At 39.7% G+C, this 23,507-nt stretch overlaps 1 protein-coding gene across 3 annotated transcripts in view; it reads right to left on the minus strand.

The window, feature by feature from the left end:
* Nucleotides 1–23,507, minus strand: part of LOC140755458 (gelsolin) — a 34,574-nt gene that overhangs the window by 2,980 nt on the left and 8,087 nt on the right. For all 3 annotated transcript variants that reach the window (XM_073090729.1, XM_073090731.1, XM_073090730.1), the window contains exons 2-7: nt 11,632–11,704; nt 7,142–7,216; nt 2,534–2,723; nt 1,908–2,023; nt 1,154–1,331; nt 677–777 (exon numbers count right to left, since the gene is read on the minus strand). In XM_073090729.1, coding sequence (XP_072946830.1) covers nt 677–777; nt 1,154–1,331; nt 1,908–2,023; nt 2,534–2,723; nt 7,142–7,216; nt 11,632–11,704 — 733 coding nt within the window. The remainder of the gene's footprint in view (nt 1–676; nt 778–1,153; nt 1,332–1,907; nt 2,024–2,533; nt 2,724–7,141; nt 7,217–11,631; nt 11,705–23,507) is intronic.

Here is a 23,507-nt window from a genome sequence, read left to right on the forward strand (position 1 = left end):
TCAACAGCGGTGTTAAGCGTTGCTGTGTTCTAATTTAAAAGGTGCGGTACCCTTACCATCGTACTTTTCATCGAGATACTTTTCTTTTACGAGACATTCCAGTTTAGTCCTCAGGGGTAGCGGCGCATCTATGGCTGACGTCAGGTAGGAATATCTAATGCTATCTGGAGTTAAGTCGGATTTTAGTTTTATCTGGAGTTTATTATAGAGGCGACCATCTTAGTTCTCAAAAGTGTCAACGCATCTGTTATCGAATTCAGTTAGAACACCTGTTTGAAAAGCAGTTTGTTACAGATATCCATGGCGGTAGTCACTTTTTTTTATAATATAGGAGTAGCAGACGAGCATGCAGTCCACCTGATGGTAAGTGGCTACTGCCGCCCATGGGCATCTGTACAACGCCAGATAGGATTAGATATTCCTACCTGAGGTCGGCCACAGATACGCCGCTACCCTTGAGGACTAAACTGGAACGCCTCGGAAAAGTCTGTCTCCCTTACCACAACCTTCAAACAGCAGCGCCTAACAATGCTGTTATTAGGTAGAAATAGGTGTGGCGGTGGTGCCGCCGGAGTCGAACCACCTTTAGGTGAAATGCACGCTCGTCTGCTACTTCTATTTCATACAAAATTGTTTAAATACTATCAATTTTGTTTATTTCTAGTTTCGAACTTACTTCATCATCACCACCGTCTTCAGCATCAGCCACGGAGTCCTGATCACCGGATCCTAGCGCGGTGAAGAACTTCACCACATCACCTTCTCCAGAGTACGGATCTGACATTTTTGAAGAATTATTACATTATATTATTATTACATTATATTATACCAAAAATCAGTCTTACAGGAGCTAATATCTTGCTAATGATCTTATAAGCGACACTATCCGATAGTGAAATAATATAGTGTGTGTTTTTTTTTCAAAATTAACACGTTTTATTTTCGGATAGGGAAAATATGTTTTAAAAACCTTATGATACACTTTTAGTTTCTATCACAATCGGTCTCATGAATCTTTTCAGTGTTTTTCGCTAATCCTTATAGTTTCGGATTTGGCCCTGAAGGCCCATTTGAAAAATTCACCCTGTATATACATATTAGGTGTGATTAGATTTTACTGTTTTTGAAAACATATATAATTACTTGAACTTACCAATGATATCAATATTGCCTCTGCCACTATGATCTTGATCCCTGATCTGATTGGCCACTGTGATGGCCTTCAGTCTCTCCACACTCTTGGCTTTCTCCCCAACGTACAGGAAGATCTCGTGGTCAACGTCCAGGATGAAGCAGTCTCCCTTGTTCATTGAGGTGACGTTGGCTTCTACCTAAAAAATATTATAGTTTAAAAAACTAAAAAAACACGCTAAAATCTTTAATCCTGATGATCTTGCTAAGGAGAATGGGACAGAATTCAAATCTTGCGTTGTTATCGATTCTTTTCTTATAATATTGATGTAACAGACGAGCATGCAGTCCACCTGATGGTGGCTACTGCCCATGGAAATCTGTTATCAACCTCAGATAGGATTAACACTTTGTGGTTCGACTTCGGCGGCACCACCGCCACACCTATTGCTGACTCATAACAGCACTGTTAAGTTCTGCTGTGTTCTGGTTTGAAGGGTGTGGTAAGGGAGACAGACTTTTCCGAGGCTTTCCAGCTTAGTCCTCAGGGGTAGCGGCGCATCTGTGGCCGACCTCAGGTAGGAATATCTAATCCTATCTGGGGTTGATTACAGATGTCCATGGGCGGCAGTAGCCACTTACCATCAGGTAGACTGCATGCTCGTCTGCTACTCCTATATTATAAAAGAAAATAAAAAATACATCATTAGCGAATGTCCCTTCTATTCTTTTCTTTCAGAGGTAGGTGGAAATATAAAAATATGTAATAGTTATACCTGTCTAACTCTAACGTTCCTCTTGCCCTTAATTTGGAAGAGTCGCTTCTCCGCCCCAGCGTTGATGGTCACATGGTTGAAGCCAGACGCATGACCACCTTCAAGGTAGCGGATAGCTAGAAAACAGTAAAATGTAGCTAAAAATATGGTAGATCCAGTAGATTCAGTCCTGGCTGCTGGTACGGTGCTTCATCTTCATCATCAATCCATTACTGTCTCACTGTTGGGCACCGGTCTCCTCTTAGAATGAGCAGGATTGGCCCGCACGCCCGGGGACATTTGTACACTTAATATGATGTATTATCTCTCAAAGGTGATAGTACCCTCTGTGATTCGACTCCGGCAGCACCACCGCCACACCTATTTCTCATTACAGCAGTGTTAAGTGCTGCTGTATTCTGTTTGAAGGGTGTGGTAAGAAACATACGTTTACGAGACGTAGGTAGCAATGCATCTTTTTGTAGGAATGTAATCATATCTGGGGTTGATTACAGATGTCCATACGGCAATGGCTACTTAACATCAAGCTCGTATATTATCTCAGCTATATTATAAAAACACACTTGTTAAATTCATTGAAAAATAAACCTCAAAAAACGGCGGGAACTTAGTTGCCAAAACCATACCTGGTTCAAAATATCCCAAGAACTGCTTCGACTCGTAACCTTGAGTCTCCCTATGCTGTACAGCATCTCCATTGAACTGCTCATCATCAAGGTTGACGCTGAGGATAGCAACAGCACCAGCTTCGTCCTGGCTAGTCTTGGAACCCAGCCAGAAGTGGATATCCCAGCTCACTGTTGAGGTGCCAGTGGTCTGAAATAGAATAAATGAAATTAAATGAAATATATTTTTTGTATAGGCCTTCGGACGCACTTACAAATTGTCAGTTACAATAGTTTTCCTTAAACTATTACAGGTGCGGAAAGCCACTCCAACTGAAAAGATCCGGTAAGAAACTCAGTGGGTTTCTCGTTTTTTTCACAATAATTATTACTATTTTTTTTTCAAAGCTATAACTTTTTAACATAAAATTAATGAAGCACTAGCTCCAAATCTTGCTTTACATTTATCTAAAAAAAAAACTTCAGTAAGATAAGTAGATTCAGTTGTGGCGACTTCCCGCTACTCGTCAAGAGATGGCGCCACATGTATTCTGAATCACGCTATCGAAGTTTTCTCAACATCTTGCATTTATACAAGCTCTGAAGAGACTATATAGTATTAGTTTAAGAAAATATTGTAACTGACAATTTGTAAGTGCTGCCGTTGGCCTATACAAAATAAATATATTTAATTTAGTTTAGTTTAGTTTAGTTTAGTTTAGTTTCATGTTGAAGCACGGTTGCTCCCCGGGCATGATCACCTATGATTTTGAAGGTGGTAGAACTCTCTGTGTTTTGACTCCGGCGGCACCACCGCCACACCTATTTCTGTTATAACAGCAGTGTTAAGCGCTGCTATATTCTAGTATGTAGTTGGTTTGTAGTGTGGTAAGGGTGACATACTTTTTCCGAGGCGTTCCAGCTTAGTCCTCAGGGATACATATCTGTGGCAAACCTCTGAAAGTAATCTAGTCTTATCTGAGGTTGATTACAGATGTCCATGGACGGGCAGTTACCGTAACAGCTGATGAAATCTTATTCATTAATTCGTTAACCACACCTATTTCTGTCTCATAACAGTAGTGTTAAACGCTGCTGTGTTCTGGTTTGAAGGGTGTGGCACGGGAGACATACTTTTCCGGAGCGTTCCAGCTTAGTCCTCCGGTGTAGCCGCGCGTTTGTGGTCAACCTCAGATAATAATCTAGTCTTATTTATGGTTGATTACAGATGTTTATGGGCAGTATTATCCGTAAGAGAGGATGAAATATTATCCAATAATTCGTTACTTATCAAACTTCCTGAGCAGAAATTTAAATATATATAACACAAAGGTGACAGACTGACATAGTGATCTATCAACGCACAGCCCAAGCCACTGGACGGATCGGGCTGAAATTTGGCATGCAGGTAGATGTTATGACGTAGGCATCCGCTAAGAAAGGATTTTGATCAATTCTACCCCCAAGGGGATAAAATAGGGGATGAAATTATTACTTCGTAACGCGAGCGAAGCCGCGGGCAAAAGCTCGTCGAATTATAAATCAAGACTAATCGATGTACTTTGTTTCAACTGACTTTTATTTATATAGATCTAGACGTAGTATATCGATGGATCTAGATCATTCGACAGATGTTTTCCATTACTTTTATTGAGTGTTTAATGCACTCAAGATGCGTGATGTTAAACACATGTTGTAGATCAAAACAAATTTATAGTAACATGAGTAACAAAATTGTTTTGAATAGGAATGTATTTTATTTTATTTTATAATATAGGAGTAGCAGACGAGCATGCAGTTCACCTGATGGTAAGCTACTGCCGCCCATGGACATCTGTAATCAATCCCAGATAGGATTAGATATTACTACCTGAGGTCGGCCACAGATGCGCCGCTACCCCTGAGGACTAAACTGGAACGCATCGGAAAAGTATGTCTCCCTTACCACACCTTTTAAAACGGAACACAGCAGCGCTTACTGCTGCTATAAGGCACAAATAGGTGTGGCGGTGGTGCCGCCGGAGTCAAACCTCAAAGGGTTCTACCACCTTCAAAGATATATCTTCCTATATAAGATCTAGAGATATGAATGTTTGTCTGTATGTCCTTTGTAGAATCGTAAACTATGCATTTGACCATGTGATGATCTTTAGCAAAGTTTGTGCATGAGCCCACGAAGGTTTCTGTGGTACGACCAATTTTCGACAGATGGCGCCACTGTCATTCCAATGAAGATACAAATTTTCAGTTATATGTAGGTCATGTTATTCTATAACAAGGGGAAGCCGCACTAATAGTCTTTAATAAATATTTATCTAAAAATATTTCCTACAATATTTAAAAACTAATAACAGCCAGCCAAAAGTCTCTCTCCCCTCACCTCACCCCACCTCTCCTTGCCCATTTTTTATAATATAGGAGTAGCAGACAAGCATGCAGTCGACCTGCTGTATGCTGCTACTATGTCTTATTTCATCATCAACCCATTACTGTCCCACTGCTGGGCACGGGTCTCCTCTTAGAATGAGAAGGATTAGGCCATAGTCCACCACGCTGGCCAAGTGCGTATTGGTAGACTTCACATACCTTTAAGATATTTTTTTTTAAATCGGTCAGGTATGCAGGTTTCCTTACGATGTTTTCCTTCACCGTTTAAGGAAGTGATAATTAATTTCTAATACGCACATAAATTTGAAAATCAGAGGTGCGTGCCTGGGATTTGAACCTCGGACCCCTCGATCGAGAGGCCGCGTTTCTTAACCACTAGGCTATCACTGCTCAGCTATATGTCTTATTTATTGTTTATAAATTGTCCAAATGTAAAAAAAGAAATATAAGAACTGATGTCGTATTGATTAATAAAAAAAAAATGATTGTCAAAAGAATTCTTAATTATTTATTTATATATTTTATAAGTTTTTGTACACAAAGAAAGTAATAAATATTGAACATAATAGAAATAAAGTACAAAGGACTGCTTATCTTTATATATATATTTCTTATGTGCGTGTGTATGTCATTGAATTCCTCCTAAACGACTGGACTGATTTTGATGAAATTTGTTGTGTGTGTTCAAGGGGACTTGAGAGTGGTTTAGATTCACAATTTAGTCCGTGGGAAAAGGTTTTTTTTTAATTAATTTTTAATTCGTAAGTAGTTGTCGATTTTGGAATGTTTCACATTGGAATCGACAGACTTCGCTACCATCGCAGTTTCAAATATTCTATCTATTTTTCAAACCCGTAAGTGATAAGGGTTGTTCACCCTTAACATTTTTTTTATTTATATGGCAACACAACGTTTGCCGGGTGACGTAGTTTCACAATGAAATTTCTTCCAGCAGCCCTGAGATTGAAAATCTCGTACGAAAACAAATTCAGTGCGCAAAAACAAAACAATAAACTATTCTTGCTTATTTTTTCAATATTTAAAAGCTACCACTTAAAAAGTAGAGATGTGCCGAGTCAGTAGGACTACCATGAGTTTACAAAAGTATTACTCGCTAGCGACTGCGTAAAATAAATGTATGAAAAATTGTACAGCGCCTCTGGTGGTTACTCGTAGAACTAAAATCCGTAGTGACGTAACTCGACACGTAAAAAACCTATCGAAATCAAATCGCTAGCGAATGTCATTATGATCTATTGCCATACAAATTCGGTCCCATGAGTCATTAATTTGACAGACTTCAAGAAATACCGTAACGATAGTAGTTATGTTATTCACTAGCAAAATGACAATAGTTTTCTATTTACCATTTCTATAGTGGCGTTTCTATGCCAACTCATGGTAATGCTACTAGTCTACTGGAGTCAGTACTCGAGTACTTACATAAACTCGCATACTCGAGTACCAATAGTGATACTCGAGTACCAGTAATACTCGAATACTGACGATACTCGTACACTACAACTACTACTCGTACAAGTAAAAACTTGTTTAATTTTGTGTAGTGAGTGGCGTTTTTTTTTGTTTGCTCTTCCGTGCTATTGGACTGTATGTTGTGCAAAGTACTCGAGTACTTTGTGAATACTTTGGACTCGAGTACTGACTCGATTCTTTTTTATATGAGTACTAAAGTACTCGAATACCAAAAATGGCCGACTCGGCACATCATTATTAAAAGGCTGAGTCTATTAATACAGGTACTGTACGAACAATTTATAATTATTAATACGGTTACCGTACGAATAATTTATAATTATTAATACGGGTACTGGACAAACAATTTATTATTATCCGATTCGAACCGGTAGATTTTGAGAAATCTCAAAAAAAAAAAAAACTCCAAAAGAAAAAAAATTTTTTTTGAAACCTAACCTAACCTAACCTAACCTAACCCCTATATGCCGGAGGTTTAAAGTAAAAAAAAAATAAAATAAAAAAAATAATAATAAATAAAAAAAAAAAGAAAACCTAACCTAACCTAACCTAACCAATTGAATAAATGTACGAATAAATATATTAAAAAAAAAATTGAATTTGTCACATTGTTTAAAGAAAAAAAAAATTGAATAAATGTACGAATAAATATATTTAAAAAAAAATTGAATATTTAAATGTACGAATAAATATAATTTATTAGTCCAGTACCTGTACAAATAGTCACATCGTTATTAAAAAGCTTACCTTAAGTACTATGTAGGAATCTCCGGAATAGAAGTTACCATATTGGTGTTTTGGGACGGGTACCGGTTCAAAATCCTGTAACAAAAGTAATAGTTATCATCATCGTAGAAGGTGGTAGAACCCTTTGTGGTTCGACTCCGGGGGCACCACCGCCACACCTATTTCTACCTAATAACAGCAGTGTTAGCCGCTGCTGTGTTTCGGTTTGAAGGGTGTGGTAAGACAGACTTTTCCGAGGCGTTCCAGCTTAGTCCTCAGGGGTAGCGGCGCATCTGTGGCCGACCTCAGGTAGGAATATCTAATCCTTTTTAGGGTTGATTACAGATGTCCATGGGCGGCAGTAGCCACTTACCATCAGTGACTGCATGCTCGTCTGCTACTCTTATATTATAAAAAAAAAAATCATCATCAATCCATTACTGTTCCACTGCTGGGCACGGGTCTCCTCTTAGAATGGGAAGTATTAGTCCACAGGCCACCGCGCCGGCCAAGTGATTTTTATTATATAGGAGTAGCAGATGAGCAGTGTCATCATCAACCCATTACATTTGCAGGTTTCCTCACGATGTTTTCCTTCACCGTTTAGCAAGTGATAATTTATTTGTAATACGCACATAACTTTGAAAAATCGGAGGTGCGTGCCTGGGATTTGAACCTCGGACCTCTCGATCGAGAGGCCGAGTTTCTTAACCACTAGGCTATCACTGCCTACACTGCCAGACGAGCAGTGGATCTGGTGGTAAGTGGCTACCAGAGCTGGATTAACCCTGTATGGGCCTGTAGGCAATACAATTTTCGGGCCCCTTTTCTTTACCTACTCTGACTGACTAAATAAAGTTTTTTTTGCCTTCTACCCACATTCCTGAATACAATTCCCGATATAGGCATGGATGACGTCCTAAGGGCGGGTTCAGACATACGCAGGCTCTATGCATGCTCAACGCGGGTTGGCTGCGTGTTAGTACGGAGTCTGCAGTGGGCCCCTGTCGATCCTGGGCCCCTAGGCAGTTGCCTACTCTGCCTTAAGGTTAATCCGGCTCTGGTGGCTACTGCCGCTTGTGAACATGTAATCAACCTAGAAAAGATTATGAGGTTAACCACAGATGCGTTGAGGAATAAGCTGGAACGCCTCGGAAAAGTACCTCACCACACTTCAAACCGGAAGACAGCAGCTACACTGTTGTTACAGACAGGGTAGTATTTAAACGAGTGACTGCAAATGAGGAATAAGCTGGAACGCCTCGGAAAAGTATGTACCTCAGCACACTTCAAACCAGAACACAGCAGTAGCTGCTGTCTTCTGGTTTGACTGCTGTTACAGAAAGGGTAGTATTTAAACGAGTGACTGCAAATAAAAGTTTTGAGTGACAAAAATAATGAATTGTAGTTATAGTATTACTAAGTGAGCGACTGGCTGCGAGTGACGAGAAATCAACAGAACAGCGACTTACAAACATTAATGTGAGTTACTTAAAATACGAAATGAGAAGCTTCATTTATTTTTGAGCGACCTAATATTTGTCTAAGTGTAAACATTACGTCCTGCGTTTTATTCAATATATAGCAAATGCTTTTTTCTTAATACTGAGCAGCATTTTATTTTAAATGAAGTGTTTCGAATACAAAAACCACTTTGAAAAATACTATAATAAGTAGAATATTGTGTGCTCATGTCATTGATCATGAATGAAGGTAAGGTCTGAATTCATACAGATTGGGCCCACCCGCTCGCTGCTCGCTTAGTTTTATATTGTCTTATATGTTCCAACCTAACCTAACCAATTCAATTAGAAAAACCTAATCTATCTTAATACTAAAGTTGCCTCTCTATATTTCCAGTCGCTCACTTAGTAATGTAGTCGCTCACTTAGTAATGTAGTCGCTCACTTAGTAATGTAGTCGCACAAGTTATTAAAACAGTATGTCATTATCAGTCGCTAAGTTTTTTTTTATTCGACCGTTTTATAATTGTTGTTGGCGATCAACACCAATACCCGACTGGTGGTCGAGAAGTTGGAGGCGCGTAACGCAGTGAACTTTAGTTCATTTGTTGTACGCGTCCCAACCGAACAATTGTCGACCTTCCTGAAGGAGGAGCTATGGCCGAAGGGAGTTGTGTTCCGGAAATTCCGTGGACGGAGAGGACCCCCCCCCAGTCACCAGACCCGCGTCTCACGTCGCCGCAAATACGTGATTTAGTTATAAGTATATATTAATATGTATGTTAGTCTGTAAGGTATATATGATATGGACCTCTGTACTCAATTATACTTTTGTATCTTTGTTTATATTGTCTGAAATAAATGATTATTATTATTATTATTATAATTTCCTTTACAGAAATAGGTGTGGCGGTGGTGCCGGAGTCGAAGCACAAAGGGTTTCACCACCTTCAGAATTCTGACGCGTCGAAGCTTGAGGTTATTAGTTTTCGAAACCTGTACAAATAATGTTGCAATATTCTCAGAAATACTGCATTTATATTTGATCTATTGATTCATTTGGCAGCAGATACATTGAATCATACTTAACTGTTTTTGCGAATAATAATCGTATAATAATAATATCAGCATGCAATCATCATGCATTAATTATTTTAGGCGCGAAGCAGATAATGGTGCCAAAAATATTTTCAGAAAATTCACATTTTCCTTGTATCAATAATAGTTGTTCAGTATTTGGCCGAAATTTTGATGGTGGTGGAACCCTTTGTGGTCTAACTCCGGCGACACCGCCACACCTATTTCTGTTATAACAGCAGTGTAGCGCTGCTGTGTTCTGGTTTGAAGTATTTTTTTTATAATATAGGAGTAGCAGACGAGCATGCAGTCCACCTGATGGTAAGTGGCTACTGCCGCCCATGGACATCTGTAATCAACTCTAGATAGGATTAGATATTCCTACCTGAGGTCGGCCACAGATGCGCCGCTACCCCTGAGGACTAAGCCTGAACGCCTCGGAAAAGTCTGTCTCCCTTACCACACCCTTCAAACACAGCAGCGCCCAACATTGATGTTATTAAGTAGTGGTACTAGAGACATATTTTTCCGACGCATTCCAGCTTAGTGCTCAGGGGTAGCGGCGCATCTGTGGCCGACCTCAGGTAGGAATCTAATCCAATCTGGGGTGGATTACTTTTATATTTTTTTTGTAAATGCAATTTTGACCGAAATCTGTACTATCGTATAGCCTCGCTCGCCAGTGTAATTATTCTTTATACAGTTCAAATTTGTCCTGATAAGGACAAGGTCACCTTATCTATGGTGTTATTAACACTATTAGCATTTTTGCCTCATAGCCATGTGTTACCATGCCCGCTTATGACATAATTAACTACATACTTAGATAAAAACATTATGTGTTTTTATTATATTTTTTACTAGCTGACCTGTCAAACTTTGTACCGCCTCAAAATCTATTTATCAAATATATATTATATAAAATATAGCCTATGTTACTCGTGAATAATGTAGCTTTCGAATGGTAAAAGAATTTTTAAAATCGGTCCAGTAGTTTTTGAGCCTATTCATTACAATCAAACAAACAAACAAAGTTTTCCTCTTTATAATATTGGTATAGATAATATAGGAGTAGTAGACGAGCATGCAGTCCACTTAATGGTAAGTGGCTACTGCCATGGACATCTGTAATCAACCCCAGATAGGATTAGATTCCTACTCAAATTGGATACAGATGCGCCGCTACCCCTGAGGACTAAGCTGGAACGCCTCGGAAGTATGTCTCTTTAACCACACATCAAACCAGAACACAGCAGCGCTACACTGCTGTTATAACAGAAATAGGTGTGGCGGTGGTGGTGCCGAAATCGAACCACAAAGGGTCTACCACCTTCACTAGTGACTAGTGATGGTTACATATGGTCCATGGTCATCAGAAATAGGTGTGGCGGTGGTATAGTCCGCGTCAAACTACAAGTCCGCTCAGAAGTTAAAGCGCGCATGTGTCACTCAGTCAGTTTTAAGGTGGTAGAACCCTATGTGGTTCGACTCCGGCGGCACCACCGCCACACCTATTTCTACCTAATAACAGCAGTTTTAGGCGCTGCTGTGTTCCGGTTTGAAGGGTGTGGTAAGGGAGACAGACTTTTCCGAGGCGTTCCAGCTCAGTCCTCTGGAGTAGCGGCGCATCTGTGGCCGACCTCAGGTAGGAATATCCTATCTAGGTTGATTACAGATGTCCATGGGCGGCAGTAGCTTACCATCAGGTGGACTGCATGCTCGTCTGCTACTCCTATATTATAAAAAAAAGTCAGAGAGCCAATGCGATCGAACACAACTACAAGCACATACTCCGTAGCAACGTAAGGGCACACATGCAGCTATGTACCCGCGGGCGAGAGCGGGCAGCGGAGGGTGCCGGGGGCCGCGCTTTCGTCCCGCTAATATCTACAATTTGCTGTTGCGACGCGATTCGTTTCTATATTCGGAGCGGACCAGCAGTTTTGCGAACTATACCACTTTGTCCCTTACCTCAACTCGCCATATCTCGATTCCCTGAGTCTTCCCGGAATTAGCGAAGGCTGGGTGGACTTCAGGCATATTTCTGGAACAAGCAAAAAGATATAATACAGAAGTAGCAGACGAGCATGCAGTCCACCTGATAAGTAGCTACTACCCATGGACTGCAATCAATACGAGACAAGACCAAGTCCTACCTGACCGGCAGATGCGCCGCTACCCCTGAGGACTAAGCTGGAATGCCTCGGATAAGTATGTCTCCCTTACCACACTTCAAACCAGAACACAGCAGCGCTTAACGCTGCTTTTCAGTCCTCAGGGGTAGCGGCGCATCTGTGGCCGACCTCGAGTAGGAGTCTAATATTATCTGGAGTTGATTACAGATGTCCATGGGCGGCAGAAGCCACTTACTATTAGATGGACTGCATGCGCGTTTGCTACTAGATCATATATATTAAATTCTCGTGTCACAATGTTAGTCACCGTATTCCTCCGAAACGGCTTCACCGATTTTCACCAAATTTTATACGCATATTCAGTAGGTCTGAGAATCGGCTACTATCTATTTTTCATACCCCTAAATGAAGGTTGTTCACCCTTAACATTTTTTTATTTATATGGCAACACAACGTTTGCCGTCAGCTAGTAAGAATATAAATCTGAGATCATACGTCTATCTATAAGCATATATGCGGAGTCTATTTTGTTACATACTCAATGGTACACGAATGTAGTGATGATATAACAAATCATAAAACTATTTTCGTTTCTTTTTACGACGTCAAGAAGACTATATTCGTTGCAAAAATAAATATAGTTTGTGAATCATTTCAGTACTATACCGTATAGTTTTTACAACGCTTTTATTAGGTTGAGGTATTTTGTTATCCATCCATCAGCCTTTACTAGTCCACTGCTGGACATAGGCCTCCCCTAGTCTGCGCCACTCCGACCGGTCTTGGGCCGTCTGCATCCAGCGGTTACCCGCCGTCCGCTTCAGGTCGTCAGTCCACCTGGTCGGGGGGCGTCCTGTACTCCTTTTGCCGAGACGTGGTCTCCATTCGAGGACCTTCCTACCCCACCGGTTATCGGTCCTACGAACTATGTGGCCAGCCCATTGCCACTTCAGCTTGCTTATTTTGAGAGCTATGTCGGTAACTTTCGTTCGCCTACGGATTTCCTCGTAACGAATTCTGTCGCGCAGGGAAATACCGAGCATAGCTCTCTCCATAGCTCGCTGAGCGACTTTGAGTCTTCCTATAAGGCTCACACTGAAAGACCACGTCTTGGCACCGGCCCCTTTTTTGTTAACGAGGGGGAAACCTTCAAAAGGTACCTGGTGCCGTGGGAGCGACACAGGGTTATGTGGGATTCTTACCGCACTAAAACCCCATCGTGGCCGTCCTCGGCGTTGCTATGAGGACTCCGGGATCTAGAACGGAACGCAACCGGAGTCCTCTGAACGCGTTGCCCCTTCTAGCTCCGCCTAAGTGAGCTTCAGCACTCGCCACACCATCTGGTGTTTACGACTGTATGCGTTATTAGCTTGACCTGTATGTATGTATGTAACGGAATTTTTGAACACGATTTTTACTCATTTTGAACAGCCCGATTAATTTAAAATTTTGAACACTTATCACGAACCGATGACTTTACACGATTTTAATAATTTTATCCCATTCTCATCATCAGGATCGCCAGGATTAACGATCTCCTTTGTGATTTTAGCATGGTTTTAAACTGTGATTATATAATATAGGAGTAGCAGACGAGCATGCAATCCACCTGATGGTAAACTACTGCCTCCCATGAACATTTGTAACCAACCCCAGATAAGATCAGATTCCTACCTGAGGTCGGCTTCAGATGCGTTACTTTCCCTGACTAAGCTGATACACCTCGGATGAGTATGTCTCTACCACACTTCAAACCAGAACACAGTAGCGCTTAACACTGCTGTCATAACAGAGATACCACCTTATAGTTATTTTGAAGATGATAGAACTCTTTGTAGTTCGACTCCGGCGGCACCACCGCCACACCTATTTCTGTTATAACAGCAGTGTAGCGCTGCTGTGTTCCGTGTTGAAGGGTGTGGTAAGGGAGACATACTTTTCCGAGGCGTTCCAGCTTAGACCTCAGGAGTAGGGGCGCATTTGTGGCCGACCTCAGGTAGGAATATCTAATCCTATCTGGGGTTGATTACAGATGTCCATGGGCGGCAGTAACCACTTACCATCAGGTGGACTGCATGCTCGTCTGCTACTCCTATATTATAAAAAAAAGATATCCATGGGAACTTTTGCAAACGGATTACTCGCTCATAAACCGACCTAAAATCGATATTTCAAGGTTATGGTGGTTACAATCTAAGATACATTATAGGGGTCTAAATGTTTATGTTGGAACAACGCCAAGGTTGTAAAACAAGCAATTAAAACCTTAACTGAAACTAACGGATGTCCATTAATTATCCCTTTAAAACATTTGAAGGTTCCTCTGTGGTACGACTCCGGCATCACCGTCACACCTTTTTTTTTATTGACGAGGGGGAAACCTTCAAAAGCTACCCGGTGCCGTGGGAGCGACGCAGGGTTATGTGGGATTCTTACCACACTAAAACCCCCCCGGTGGCCGTCCTCAGCGTTACTAAGAGGACTCCGGGATCTAGAACGGATCGCAACCGGAGTCCTCTCAACGCGTTGCCCCTTCGGGCTCCGTCCAGATGAGCTTCAGGGCTCGCCACATCGTCGGTTTACGACGCTATGCGACCACACATACCGTCCTTCCAGGGGTCGCTTGCTAGACGGTTCGATCTCCCACTCTCGCCGCCCGCAACCCCGGAGCCCCCAATTAGTCGTCTCTGACGACAGGCAGGGGATACCGTAGCCCTATTCTGGTCCCGGAGCTACAGGGAGAACCACTGTCACACCTATTTCTTTTATAACAGCAGTGTTAAACGCTTATATACTTTTCCGCTTTCCAGCTTAGTCCACAGAAATAGCGGTGCATCTGTGGTCGACCTAAGGTTTTTTTTTGTTTTATATAATATAGGAGTAGCAGACGAGCATGCAGTCCACCTGATGGTAAGTGGCTACTGCCGCCCATGGACATCTGTAATCAACCCCAGATAGGATTAGATATACCTATCTGAGGTCGGCCACAGATGCGCTGCTACCCCTGAGGACTAAGCTGGAATGCCTCGGAAAAGTATGTCTCCCTTACCACACCCTTCAAAACGGAACACAGCAGCGCTTAACACTGATGTTATTAGGCAGAAATAGGTGTGGCGGTGGTGCCGCCGGAGTCGAACCACAGAGGGTTCTACCACCTTTGATATCTAATCCTATCTGGGGTTTATTACAGATGTCCATGGACAGTTCAGGTGGAATGCAAGCTTGTGTGCTAATTCAATATTACAAAAAGTTAAAAATAATGTGCTAAGTCACAAAATCATGCCAACACACGATACCTAAAATTAGTATCACTAAGATAGTTCTCGAATTTTTTCGAAAAAACGAAATACCTAATAATTCTAGGTCTGAGACTGATATCTCACCTACGTATCTTTCTGAATAAGCTGGCATCCATCCAACACGAAGATAAAACAAGATAATAATGTTATGTACACTCAGATTTAAAAAAATAGACATCGCATTGCAGATATTGGAGTCGTTTTTGCTCGACTTAGTACGGTACTGTACTTTAAATAAACACTAGTTATTGCCCGCGGCTTCGTCCGCGTTTTAAAGAAAATAATATGACATACTAACATACATAAAACTGAAAATTCGTACCTTCATTGGAATGAAAGTGGCGCCATCTGGCGAAAATTGGTCGTACCAACTTTGAAACCTTCGTGGGCTCAAGGACGACTTTGCTAAAGATCATCACTTGATCAAATGCATAGTTTACGATTCAATCCTTACTAATATCGATTAATATAATCGACTGTTTGATCCAAAAGATCGATTCTCCGATTAATCGATCTTAGATCGCCATCCCTAGTTCCCGTGGGATTTCCCGTTCAGTGGTTTGGGCGTGAAGAAGTGACAACCAGACAGACAGACAGACAGACAGAGTTACTTTCGGATTTATAATATTAGTAGGGATTTGCAAAGCTTCAGGCAGAGCCGGATTTAAGGGAGGGCAACCAGGGCGGCAGCCCCGGGGCCTCCACAAAAGAGGGGCCCCCACAATAGAGACGTCGGAATTGTTTTTTTTGATTCCACCTAGTAAACACTAGTAAAATGAAAATATATTTTCCTTTGATATTTTTTTTCGCTGTTTTACCTTTATCTACAGTACTTTACAAACATTAATACTAGAAGAATCTACCCGCGTTTCACAACAAAATATTTATTGCAAAACTCAACTGATAAAATTGTTCATTTTATTCGGAAAATAATTTGGGGCCAGGGGGCCTCCACTCCTTTATTACCCCAAGGCCTCTAGACCTCTAAATCCGGCCCTGGCTTCAGGATTCCGTACCCAGAGGGTAAACGGAACCCTTTTACTAAGCCTCCATCTGTTCGTCTGTCACAGGGCTCTATCTCTTGAACCGTAATAGATAAACACTTGATTTTTTACAATGGTGGCCGCCATAACAATATTAAAAATAAAAAAAATGAAAAGAAATGGGGATCGCCATACATAACCGCTATCTTTATATATATATTTCTTATGTGCGTGTGTATGTCACTGAACTCCTCCTACACGACTGCACTGATTTTGATGAAATTTGTTGTGTGTGTTCAAGGGGACTTGAGAATGGTTTAGAATCACAATTTAGTCCGTGGGAACAGGTTTTTTTAAATTAATTTTTAATTCGTAAGTAGTTATAGAATCGGAAACTATGCATTTCATCAAGTGATGATCTTTAGTAAAGTTGTTGTCCGAGAGCCCACGAGGATTTGGGAGTTGGTAAGACCAATTTTCGACAGATGGCACCACTGTCATTCCAATGCAGGTACAAATTTTCAGTTTTATGTACGTCATATTATTTTTTTAAAATGCGGGCAAAGCCGTGGGCACCACTAGTATTATTATAAATAAGCAGAATTTCGATCGTATCAATGTTTATTTAAAATACTTGTCTATCTTTTTTAGTCTAAGGATACACTTGAGTAATGTAGATTCTTATAAAGAGTGATTCATATATCATTTACAAGCTCATAATTTTTTTTACATAATCTATATTCTATACTGTAATATTATGAAGAGGAGAGGTTTATTAGTAAGTAATCGATAATAATAAACTATTGATCCAAATTTAATAATAATATTATTATAAGAATTATTTGTGGTTCGACTCCGGCGGCACCACCGTCACACCTATTTCTGTTATAACAGCAGTGTAGCGCTGCTGTGTTCTGGTTTGAAGTGTGGTAAGGGAGATTTACTTACCCGACACGTTCCAACTTAGTTCTCAATGGCAGCAACCTTAGCCTTACCTTACCTTAGATAGGACTTCAATTCTATCTTGGATTGATTACAAATGTCCATATGTCACTTACATTATAGTTATTTTTTTATAATTTAGTAGCAGCAGACGAGCATGCAACCCACCTGATGGTAAGTGGCTACTGCCGTATGGGCATCTGTTATCAATCTAAGATAACATTAGACTCCTATCTTAGATCGGCCACAGATGCGCCGCTACCCCTGACTAAGCTGGAACGCCTCGGAAAAGTATTTCCTCAGCACACTTCAAACCAGAACACAGCAGCGTTACTAGTTCATGTATAACTTGTGTCTGCCAAAATCGATACTCAAAGGTCGTTTAGGGTGCCACACCCTCATGACGTCATCCTAGATGTCCCTACGCCCTTATGACATCATCGAGGGACTGCCCTAGTTAAGGGATTGTTAACTTTATTACAACGTATTATGTGTCAAATTTGTGTCGAAATGGTGGATTAATGAATAATGGTTTCGTAGACAACGAATAACAATAGACTGCTATTTTACGACTAAGGAAGGTAATGTTTATAGAACGTATATATGTATGTCATCATCCCACCTCCACGGCACGGGTCTACTCTCAGAATGAGGATTAGGCCATAGTCCACCGCGCTGGCCAGGTGCGTATTGGTAGACTTTACATACCTTTGTGATTTTTTTATAAATCTCTCAGGTATGCAGGTTTCCTCACGATGTTTTCCTTCACCGTTTAGCAAGTGATAATTAATTTCTAATACCCACATACTTTGAAAGATCAGAGGTGCGTGCCTGGGATTTGAACCTCGGACCCCTCAATCGAGAGGCCGAGTTTCTTAACCACTAGGCTATCACTGCCTATGTATGTCTTATTCTTTGGGTAGTGGGTGGGTGTGGTCAGATACCTCCCCGGCCGAAGTATACTAATTTTAAAGGTGGTAGAAAACGCTGTGGTTCGACTCCAGCGGCACCACCGTCACACCTATTTCTGCCTAATAACAGCTGTGTTCTGGTTTGAAGGGTGTGGTACGGGAGACATATTTACCCAAGGGGTACCAACTTAATCCTCAGTAGTAGCTTGTTGGCAACCTCAGGTAGGAATCTAATCTTATCTATGATTGAATACATATGTCCATGGGCGGCAGTAGCTTACCATCAGGTGGACTGCATGCTCGTCTGCTACTATAGAAGCTAATTTTACCTTTCAAAATATTTACAGAATACAATTTTTATCCTCATTTAAGATTACAGTCGATGATGGTTACTAAGAAGAAAGTGAGTCAATAAAAACATTGTGATTTTTTGTCACTCCTACGAAATGCTGGCGGTTATCCAAAAATTTAAATTTGTCAAAATTGTTATCTTAAAAAATAAATCCCAATGTTTTCTAACAAAGTTTTCCTGTCTCTTTTTCCTCATGTAATCCTGGTTAAACAAATATAATATTTGAAAACGGTGAAACCACTATTCGACGCATCTCAACTTTTTATATACTTTTTATCTCGAAATTCTTACGGGAATGGATACAGAACCTTTATTTTTTCCTTAACAATTGTAGGAAATTTAGGTAGTATATATATAATAAAATAACATTGAAATCAAGTCAATATCTATTTTTTACAAAGACAATAAAAGTAGTCTGCCATTTATGTAAAATACAATTTAAAATAGAATTGACATTTGAATATGAATAAAATTTTATTGAAACACATTTTCTTATATATTACTAGCTGACCCGGCAAACGTGTTGCCATATAAATAAAAAAATGTTAAGGGTGAACAACCTTATCACTTAGGGGCATGAAAAATAAATAGTAGCCGATTCTCAGGCCAACTGAATATGCATATAAAATTTGTTGAAAATCGGTAAAGCCGTTTCGGAGGAGTACGGTAACTAACATTGTGACACGAGAATTTTATATATAAGATGACTTCTAGATGTTTATAATAAGCTTATGTGCATACATTAAAATAATCATAATCATTTATTCATTTGTCAGGATAACAATATGAGTTTTTTTTTTTATATTATAAGAGTAGCAGACGAGAATGCAGTCCACCTGATGGTAAGCTATAGCTACCCAATCTACCCATGTATGACTGTAATCAACCCCAGATAAGATTAATTATCACTTGCTAAACGGTGAAGGAAAACAGCGTGAGGAAACCTGCATACCTGAGAGATTTATAAAAAAACATTCAAAGGTATGTGAAGTCTACTAATACGCACTTGGCCAGCGTGGTGGACTATGGCCTAATTCTTCGGTGGAGATGGTATAATAGTATGTGGCTACAGCCACGTATGGACATCTATAATCAACCCCAGTTAAGATAAGATTCCTATCAGAAAGCAACCGATGCGCCGCTACCCCTGCGGACAAAGCTGGAACGCCTCAGAAAAGTATGTCTCCCTTACCACACCCTTTAAACCAGAACACAGCAGCGCATAACACTAAAATCATTTATTTATTTATTTATTTATTATTTATGTACACACAAAATAGATACAGGAAGAAAAAAAAAACACATATAATGAAATCGTATGTACAAAGGCACTGCTTATTTCTGTAAGAAATTTCTTCCAGCAGACCTGTGAGTGCATAGGGGGTGCAGAATGGTAGAATCTGTGTGTACTTATATAAAGATGTAAAAATAACATTACATATTATACAATACATACATATATAAATAAATACTTATATATATATATATATATATATATATATATATATATATATATATATATATATATATATATATATATATATATATATATCATCATCATCAACCCATTACTGTCAGAAGGATTAGGCCATAGTCCACCGCGCTGGCCAAGTGCGTATTGGTAGACTTCACATACCTTTGAGATTTTTTTTTTATAAATCTCTCAGGTATGCAGGTTTCCTCACGATGTTTTCCTTCACCGTTTAAGCAAGTGATAATTAATTTATAATACGCACATAATTTTGAAAAAATCAGAGGTGCGTGCCTGGGATTTGAACCTCGGACCCCTCGATCGAAAGGCCGCGTTTCTTAACCACTAGGCTATCGCTGCTGCTTCATATATATATATACTATATATAAATATATACTATATATAATACAATATATAAATTATATATATGAACTACTTAGATAAGGAACTATAATACTCTTTAAGGCTGAGACCGCACTGCGATTAAACGCAGACTGAATAAAAAAAGCTGAAAACGCCAAAACGCATACGAACACGCACTGCGGTTTTCTTTTGGCTTAATTTTATTTCAGTCTCATCATAGATTTCAGGCGAACAGCACGTGTTGTGGGGTTAGAGACTGAATAAAAAACCAATGATATTTAAAACTATAGATATGTTACCTGCCCACAAAACAACACAAATAAGTGTTACACTAAACACACAAATACACGTTTTTCTTTTTGCTTACCCGAAAGTAACTCATTCATTCATACGTAAATATGTACGTAAATTTTGCTTCTCTATTACTACTTGTGGAAGGAATACGTTATCTCTATTTTGTCAGTTACGTAATTATAGCGGACCAAGCACGAAAAACAATCAAGATATAATGATTTCTCCTCATTTACTTGTGAAATGTGATTCCATGAATCTTGGGTATTTTTTTGCATAATTTGTACATTTAAGCATTGCCCAAGAAGGCATTTTGAGGCTTAGAAGACAAAAATAATGACGTTAAACGTATACAGTGACATACATACGTGTCAGTTACTACGCCGCCGCGAGAGCGGCTGGAGTCGATTCACTCCAATTGGTGTATTTTGTATATTTCATGTTTTACCCACTAGTAACATATCTTTAGTTTATATCAATGCCCCACCATACAATTACTATGGGAGACAAAAAACCGCGCTTTAAACAAGCCGCGGTCAAAATGTAACAATAAATCAGTCGACTGAAAAAGTCACTAGTGCGTGCACTTGTATAGAAAGCAATATGTTTTATATTTTAGCGGTTTCAGTCTTGCGGTTAAACGCGTGCGTTTAATCGCAGTGCGGTCTCAGCCTAACTCGCTTTTTAAATACAGAAATAGTGTTAGATTCACGAATCTTTGGTGGAAGCGCATTCCATAATCTAACAGCATGCACGGAGAAGGAATAGGAGTAGGAAGAAGTTTTATGGGGGGGAAATTTGAGTAGGGTCTTAATATGTGTTCTGCAAGGGGCGTAAGAAGATCGAGCGAAAGAGAAACGTTCTCGCAGGTAAGTGGGATAGTTGGGGTTACGGAGTATATTAAATAATAAACATAGTATCCTTGTATTTCTGCGAAGACGGATTGGGAGCCACTTGAGATCCTTACGAAGTTGAGAAACGTGATCGTATTTGCGGACACCGAAAATAAAACGAATACATAAATTTTGTAAGCGCTCAAGTTTATTGAGGAGCTCCTCTGTGGCATCCAAATAACAGGCGTCAGCATAGTCGATAATGGGTAGAATTAAAGTTTGGGCGAGAGTGATCCTAGTTTTTAAGGGTAAGAAACATTGCAGGCACCTCAACGAATGGAAAGCATGATGAACTTTTCGACTCACTTCGCTGACTTGGGCTGTCCACGAGAGATTTGTATCAATCACAAATCATTTTAAGTAAATAAAAATTTTATAAGCCACCAACAAACAGCTCGAATTAAAATTTGATTTTGTAAGCATAAAATAAACAATACGTATCTCTAAATATATAAAACTCAAAGGTGACTGACTGACATAGTGATCTATCAACGCACAGCCCAAACCACTGGACGGATCGGGCTGAAATTTCGCATGCAGGTAGATGTTATGACGTAGGCATCCGCTAAGAAAGGATTTTGATCAATTCTACCCCCATGGGGATAAAATAGGGGATGAAAATATTACTTCGTAACGCGAGCGACGCTGCGGGCAAAAGCTCGTTACAAATAAAACTGTGTAAGCCTAGAATCATAATGTTGCCTGTTTATAATCATACGGTTCTAATACATGTTGATTTAACGAATAAATAAATAAACAATATTGTAGAGATCAAAGAGAGACATAACATTGACAGACTAAACAATATCTACTATTCAAACGCTCAGAAAGCATTCCCAAAAAAACAATAAATTATTCCATAATAATTAACATTACAATAATACGAGTACATCTTTATCCCATAGATAATTGAATGAATGAAATGAATGAATGAATGAAATATATTTATTTTTGTATAGGCCAACGACGGCACTTACAAATTGTCAGGTACAATTTTTTTCTTAAACTACTACCGGATTGTGTGTAATTTACGCGGAACAATGCCGACATGTGCAGTGAAGTGGTGCAAAAACACGAAATCGAAGAAAAAGTGCGGAGAAATATTGATACGTTACATGCGTAAATGATCTAAAAATTACATTTTTTAAATATTTTTCGAACAAGAAAATAGATGACGGTGACAATCAAGACGGGTTACATTTTCTTGTTAGGAGTGAGTAATCTTTACTAATCTACTCTTTATTCACTAATTTATCACACTTCCTTTATAAAAGACATTGCAAAAATTAGTTGACATTTCATAACTCAAAGCAAGACTGAATAATCCAAAAATATACAATAGAAAATCCTTATCCTTACTATTATAAATCCGAAAGTAACTCTGTCTGTCTGGTTGTCTCTTCTTCACGCCTAAACCACTGAACCGATTTTAATGTAATTTTGTACAAAGATAGTCTGAGACCCGAGAAAGGACATAGGATAGTTTTTATCCCGGAAATTCCACGGGAACTAGGGATGGCGATCTAAGATCGACTAATCGGAGAATCGATCTTTTGGACCCAAAACATCGATATCTTATTTGCTTTCTATATTTAAAAAACAACACACATACAGATAGATATTTGAAGGTGGTAGAACCCTTTGTGGTTCGACTCCGGCGGCACCACCGCCACACCTATTTCTACCTAATAACAGCAGTGTTAGGCGCTGCTGTGTTCCGGTTTGAAGGGTGTGGTAAGGGAGACAGACTTTTCCGAGGCGTTCCAGTTTAGTCCTCAGGAGTAGCGGCGCATCTGTGGCCGACCTCAGGTAGGAATACTTAATCCTATCTGGGGTTGATTACAGATGTCCATGGGCGGTAGTAGCCACTTACCATCAGGTGGACTGCATGCTCGTCTGCTACTCTTATATTATAAAAAAAAAGAAGATATTCGCAGGTCATCGTGTAAGCAGGGCCAGATTTAGAAATCTAGAGGCTCTGTGGCAATGAAGTAGTGGAGGCACTTAATTATTTGCCGAAAAAAGAAACAATTTTTCCGTCAAGATTTCAAAAACTTTGCCAACAAATAAATACATTTATTTCAACACTGCTTACAAAAACACACACTTAACTTTTTGGAAAAAAACTTATAAGTTACCAAGTAAAATTTGTTTATTTTTCTTCCTAAAACAATGTATTTTTAACCTCCCAAAGAAGGTTAAGGTCC

This window comes from Epargyreus clarus, unplaced genomic scaffold (genome assembly GCF_041222505.1).
Source record: "Epargyreus clarus isolate Ecla_fem2 unplaced genomic scaffold, WU_Ecla_fem_2.2 ptg000033l, whole genome shotgun sequence".
In the NCBI taxonomy this organism is placed as follows: Eukaryota; Metazoa; Arthropoda; class Insecta; order Lepidoptera; family Hesperiidae; genus Epargyreus; species Epargyreus clarus.